Raw genomic sequence first — 7,031 nt, 5'->3', positions numbered from 1 at the left:
TGTGCTGCTATGAACATGGGTGCACATATATCACTTTGATATGACCCTTTCAGTTTTTCTGTGAAAATAGCAAGGAGAGAAATAGCTGGGTTGAATGGAAGTTCCGGTCCTAGTTGTCGTGAGTGTCTAGAGCACTCTGAACTCCGGGCAAGGTAAACACGCACGCCTTGTCGGGACACGGGGGGTACAGCGCTTGGAAAAGAAAGACAGGAGAGACACCTTTGCTGTCTGCACCGCGTTACACTGCACTGCACTGCACTGTACGCACAATCTTTATTTTAGGATTCATATATAGTAAACCCGATCAATTCACAGAGCCCAGATAATTAAGTAGTGAAAAGGCATTCTTTGTGGCAAGCTACAACGTGACAGACTACAATGTTTATTCTAAAACTATCTAAGTGAAGTAAATAATCACAACCAGTTCTCACAACTTCTCTAGCCCAGGAAGAAATTCATTAGCTCAAGAATGTTGTTAATTTGTCTGCTGTTAGTGTCACAAAGGGTGGCCAGCCACTTCCTCAAGACTTCTGCAAAACAAAGCCAGCTCACAGTATGGATTCCAGAGGGTGAGGGCTCACTGAGAACGGGCATTCCCGTTCTACCTCCTTCTCGCATACCAGGGCGGCTATTGTAAATTGCAGGTTAGAGGGGGTTGGGCCTACAAAGTGACACCTCATCCCCCACACTTCCTTCCTTTTTATTTTTTAACAACAATTTCCATAAGATCAGGTTATTAATAGCATTTCGTCTTATGCAGTAAAAATACACAAGAACTATGGCAATGAGAACTATAATTAAACTAAGTCCCATGCCACTAAAAGTGTGGGTAATGCTCTGCCAGATTCCTTTGGAATCTAATCCTTTCAAAGATTGAGCAAGCAATTGCGCGAATTGTGCTAGAGATTCATCATCATTTTGCTTTGCAAAATCCTTGTCAATTTGATTATGCAAAGATTCTATTTCCTCCTGGGCAGAGGTGTTTCCATTTAAATACATTCTAATCATTTCCCATTCATGTTCTGTCTGATTATAAGGTCGTTGGGTTATACAGAAAGTAGTTGAATTCCAATCACATTTTAAAAACACTTGATGCTGAAGAGCCAATATTTTTCTACCCATCCATTCAACTGTTTGTTTAAGGAGGTCTATTTGTTGTTGTAGTCTGGCGTTTATCTGCCACTGAGTTAACCAAAGTTCATGAGAATTCTCATGCCATAATTCGACAACATGTTTTTCTTGCAAAGAGGTTTGTAAAGCTACTCCTGAGACTGCTGCTAGAGAGGCTACAGTTATCAGACTTAACAGTACAGCAACCACTATTCCAATAAATCTTTTTGTACGTTTTAACAGATGTTTAAAAAATTCAGTAGTAACAGAAATTACCGGGTCTTGAGACCAAGGTCGAGTTAAATTTACAGGCAACCAAATATGAGTTTTTTGTTGTAACAGCATAACTGTATAAGGCTTAGTGAAATTTAGTGTGCTATTTAAGCATGTAAACAATTGACAATTTAAACAAGTACAAGAAAAATGTGTAAAATTAAAAGTTCCCACTAAAAAGACATAAGGCAGAGGTGCACAAACAGTAATATTATACATTTTAAACCTAGTAAAATTATAAGTAGTAGATACAGATCGACTAGTCCCTGAATATGAAACATTGTACAAGGTTACAGGTTGCATAGCGGCTGGGATCTTCCAAATATGATTTTGAAGGTGATGAGGGTATTCTTCGGCTGCAACAGCAGGGTTAGCGATTCCACCATCTCCCCACCACAAGAGAGCCGTCTTTTGTTGAAATATAGGAGCTCCGTCAGTTATTTTCTTTGGATCTGGAAGACTATACACAACAGAGAGATTACATCTTGTCTCATTCCATTCAGCACATCCATTAACGAATTTTCCAAATGGTCCCCAAATAATATACCCATCAATATTTTTAGCAAATTTTCCCATACATAGTTGCCAAATTATGGGATTATAAGAAATATTTTTATAAGTAAATTCAGGGCATACAGGAAATGTATTTGTATCAGGTGCTGTTAAATTTCTCCAGGTAACATTAAAGGTTTGAGCAGCCAAGGCTTGAAGCCTTGTCCTTTTGTTGCCTGCTTTTATTCCATGTTGAATCCAATACTGCCATCCCAGAGGGATGCAAGGCGGTTCCCCAATGCAAATAGGCCTTTGATTACCATAATAAGTAAAATTGAATAGTGTCCCATCATCTTGATTGTGGGGGGTTAAATCAGCCCACGGTGCTGACAAAATTTCTCTAGGTGTGGTATAAAGTAAAATATCACTAGTTCCCCATTTTACAGGTTCTAATAAAGGGGGGTTTGGAATATATGCCCAGTATGAATGCGGAGGTACCTCAGTCCCCGACGCAACGGTGAGCAAGGCACATAAAGCTAAAAACAAGTTTTCGGGGTTTAAAGGCTTTCCTGCTTGAAGGACAAGCCGTTGCCCTTCTATGGTCAATTTCTTTAATTGTCCCCATGTAGGGAGGGGATTTAAATTTGGTCGCTGTGAGCGGCGGGATTTTCTTAGCTTTAATCTGGCCATGGCTGCGATAGGAACAAGCTCAGCATCCTCAGCCTCTAGCTGGTTTTGCGCTCGCTTCTGAAGGCACGGTTCCGGTTCCTTGGGGAGTTGTCTCCGGGGCTGGTGAACAGGATCTGGAGACGCGGGTCCTGATCCATCGTCCAGGGACCCACTGCTGAATTCCATTTTCTGTGGAGATATAACCAAAACCTTTCCCCCTATAGAGCAATGTGCCCCTCTCCCATTCAGCCTCTGGAGCTGTTTTAGTCCAAATAGGTTCATTAATCACAAAAGGCTGTTGTTGCTGTTCAAAATGTTTTTCAGCTCTTGTTAATATTTCACCTTGTGGTAAATTGAGAAAATTTAAAATAAACAATGCTTGATGCAGTAATGTTTTTGGACTGTTTTGCAATTTAAACAGTATTGGTATCTGAATATCCTCCTGACTCCTCCTTTTTAATTTTTTAATTTGCAACTTAAGAGTGCCATGTGCTCTTTCAACAATAGCTTGACCCTGGGGGTTATATTCAATCCCTGTAATATGAATAATATTATGGAGATCACAAAATTGTTTAAATGTTCTGCTAGTATAAGCAGGTCCATTATCTGTTTTGATTTTAGAAGGAATTCCCATAACTGCAAAAGTCTCCAATAAATGTACAATAACATTTTTAGTGGATTCTCCCTGTTGAGCAGTAGCCCATAGAAATGAAGAATAGGTATCAATAACTACATGTACATAAGAAAGCCGACCAAAAGAAGGTACATGTGTAATATCCATTTGCCATAATTTATTAGGTTGAGTTCCTCGAGGGTTGACACCTGTGGGAATAATTCTTAAATGTAATGGTCTACAAATAGGGCAGGCTTTTACAATTTGTTTAGCTTTTGTAAAAGGTATCTTATATTTAAGATGCAAATGTCCTGCATTTGCATGATTAAATTGATGTTCTTCAACGGGTGTGGTGAACATAACTAAGGAATCCACTGTATTGTTACCTGATACTAATGGTCCGGGTAACTGAGAATGAGAACGTAAATGAGTAATAAAATAAGAATGATTTCTTTTTTGAACATGTATTTGTAAATTTTGAAATAAAGACAATAAAGCAGGCTTATTAGAATATAACACAGCTGAATAGATATTTGTCACTACTCCAACAGAATAGGCCGAATCGGCTATAATATTAATAGGTTGGTTATGAAAATCTAAAAACACTTGTAATATAGCAAAAAGTTCATTTTGTTGTACAGAGTTAAAATTTGTCTGACGTACCCAGTAAGATTTTTGAGTCCAATATGCAGCTTTATTTTTAGATCCATCTGTAAATATAGTCAAAGCTTGTGGAATTGGCTGTACAGCTAATAAGGTATTAACCACAAATTGTTGACGTCTAAAAAAATCCCATAATTTACTTTTAGGAAAATGATATGAAAAAGTTCCCATGAAATCTGCTAAAGCAATTTGTAAGGTTTCAGTAATTGACAACAAATATTCCCATTGTTCCTTAGTTAAAGGGATAACTATATTGTTTATATCTTCTCCTATCAAAGTTATAGAACGAGCTCTACCATTCATAATTAAAGCTGCAATCATGTCAATATAAGGCATAACATTTTTAGATTGCTTAGTTTTAGTGAATACCCATTCTACTGGCATAGCATTTTGACCTAAAACTGCAGAGGGATATTGAAAAGTATTAATAATATATAAAGTTAGAGGCAATTTAGGATCAATCCTAATTAAAAATGCATCCTTAATTCGTTGTTCTACAAACTGTAATTCTTGCTCGGCTTTTGCTGTTAAAGAACGAGGGCTGGATGGATCTGAAGAGCCCTGTAGAGTAGCAAACAAATGTTGTAATGCATGGGTAGGGATACCTAGTGTGGGACGAAGCCAATTAATATCCCCTAATAATTTTTGAAAATCATTTAAAGTGGATAACTTATCTCTCCTAATAGACATTTTTTGTGGAATCACCTTTTGTCTAGTAAGAATATATCCCAAATAATGACTAACTTCTTCCTTTTGAATTTTATCCTGTGCTATTACAAGTCCAAACGGAGAAAAATATTGAGGTAAAGTTTTTAAAATATCTTTTAAAACATTTCTATCACTATATCAGCATTTTTGTCTTGCCTTTTTCACACAACCTTCCATAAACCACATGTGCCACTGTAAATATTCTGGCTCTTTTAAAAGAATTTTGGCCAAGGCTTTCCAATCATAAGGAGCAAGATTACCATAGTGATCTGCTACTGATGTTATTAATTCTCTAGTGTAATGAGCCTGAGGGCCATAAAGGGTTACAGCCTTTTTTAATTTTGCTAAATCATCCATATTAAATGCTTCCCATCTAGGGGGAACTGCCTCTCCATCTATTGGCTGAGGCCTGATTACAGGGAAAGCAAAGGCAGGCTTTTCCTCATCAGAATCCCCTAATTTTGGTAAATCAGCCAAAGCTAGCTTGGCTTTACTCCAATTAGGGTTAGATGGAGGAGGTGCAGAGGGAACTACAGGCGGGTTCTGCTTAACGGAGAGTTGTTTCACCTCTTGTGTTAAATGCTGTATAGCCTGTAAAATTGGGCGATTGTCATAATTTGATATTGCTGCGGCAGCTAAAGCTGAGTCGGCTGTAGCGGATTTTACTTTTGGTTTGGACGCCTTTTCACTACTTAAAGCGATAGCGTCATTTTGAACTACATTCTGCTCCTCCTCTGTGAGGGGCAATTCCTGAATAACTGGCTTAATTTCTAGTTGAAGATTTTCTACAATATGTTCATCTTCCATAGCTTTTAATAAAGAGTACACAACCGACCAAATAGCCCAAAAACGTAAAGGAATCTTTTCCTCCTGTTGCATAGCCCTTTCTATACTAACCCTTGCCTTCCTCCATACTTCTACATCCAAAGTTCCTTCATCTGGAAACCAAGGATTATATTCTTTAATTGTATCAATACACATATCCAAGTCAGCTGACCTGAGCGATATGCCATATATAGATAATAAATGTTTAAGAATTTTTAAGAAAGGAGAGGAAGCAGATTGTCCCATTTCCCCGTAATAAAATTATACTTACCTTCCTAAGCGACCTTCGGAGTCCCTGAATTCGGGCGCCACTTGTCGTGAGTGTCTAGAGCACTCTGAACTCCGGGCAAGGTAAACACGCACGCCTTGTCGGGACACGGGGGGTACAGCGCTTGGAAAAGAAAGACAGGAGAGACACCTTTGCTGTCTGCACCGCGTTACACTGCACTGCACTGCACTGTACGCACAATCTTTATTTTAGGATTCATATATAGTAAACCCGATCAATTCACAGAGCCCAGATAATTAAGTAGTGAAAAGGCATTCTTTGTGGCAAGCTACAACGTGACAGACTACAATGTTTATTCTAAAACTATCTAAGTGAAGTAAATAATCACAACCAGTTCTCACAACTTCTCTAGCCCAGGAAGAAATTCATTAGCTCAAGAATGTTGTTAATTTGTCTGCTGTTAGTGTCACAAAGGGTGGCCAGCCACTTCCTCAAGACTTCTGCAAAACAAAGCCAGCTCACAGTATGGATTCCAGAGGGTGAGGGCTCACTGAGAACGGGCATTCCCGTTCTACCTCCTTCTCGCATACCAGGGCGGCTATTGTAAATTGCAGGTTAGAGGGGGTTGGGCCTACAAAGTGACACCTCATCCCCCACACCTAGTCTTCTGCAAATTCTCCATACTGATTCCCATAGTGGTTGCACCAGTCTACACTCCTATCAACAGTGGAGAAGTGTTCCTTTTTCCCTCGCAGTCTCATCAACATTTGTTATCAGTTGATTTCTTGATGGCAGCCATTCTTTCCAGAGTGAGATGAAATCTCAGTGCTGTTTTAATTTGCATTTCTCAAATGACCAGGGATGGTGAACATTTCTTGATGTATTTATTTGCCATTTGTATATCTTCATCTGAGAACTATGTGTTCATCTCAAATGCCCATTTTTGGAGAGGGTCTATGAATTTGGAGGCCTTGATGTTTTTCAATTCTTTATATGTTCTTGATATAAGTCCTTTGTCTGAGGGGTTGCTGGCTAAAATTCTTTCCCATTCTATGGATTTTCTTTTCACTCGGCTGGTGATTTTTTTTGAAGTGCAGAAACTTTTCAATAATAAGATATCCTAGTTGTTGATTCTTTGAAGGGTTTTCCATGCAGTTTGCACTTTCATGAATTCGCTGCCTACCCCTAGTCTCCAAGACTTCTACCTACCTTGTCTTCAAGTAGATTTAGTGTTTCTGTTTTCATATTTAGGTCTTTGATCCTTTTGGACTTTAGATCATGATCATAGTCATGGATTTAATTTCAGTCTTCGACATGCAGAGAGCCAATTTTTATAACACCATTTATTAAAGAGGCTATGCTTCTTCCAGTGTGTATGTTTAGCCCCTTTGTCAAATATCAAGTGGCTAAGTGTCTTTGAAGTTATGCTTGCATTTTCTTTCTTTCTTT

General features: G+C 38.6%; 1 protein-coding gene across 1 annotated transcript; it reads right to left on the bottom strand.

The window, feature by feature from the left end:
- Positions 1–220: 220 nt before the first annotated feature.
- On the bottom strand, positions 221–6,235 carry LOC134472691 (endogenous retrovirus group K member 13-1 Env polyprotein-like). Its single transcript, XM_063234790.1, has 2 exons — positions 5,625–6,235; positions 221–2,733 (listed from the first exon to the last, which is right to left on the bottom strand). The coding sequence occupies exon 2, from the start codon at positions 2,728–2,730 to the stop codon at positions 646–648; it is 2,085 nt and encodes a 694-aa protein (XP_063090860.1). The 5' UTR covers positions 2,731–2,733; positions 5,625–6,235; the 3' UTR covers positions 221–645.
- Between the last annotated feature and the right edge of the window lie 796 nt (positions 6,236–7,031).

This window comes from Cavia porcellus, unplaced genomic scaffold (assembly GCF_034190915.1).
Source record: "Cavia porcellus strain 051 isolate PalLab524CR breed Dunkin Hartley unplaced genomic scaffold, mCavPor4.1 scaffold_24, whole genome shotgun sequence".
NCBI lineage: Eukaryota > Metazoa > Chordata > Mammalia > Rodentia > Caviidae > Cavia > Cavia porcellus.
Note: the sequence above shows the minus strand (reverse complement) of the source record. Positions and strands in the feature narration are given on the sequence as shown.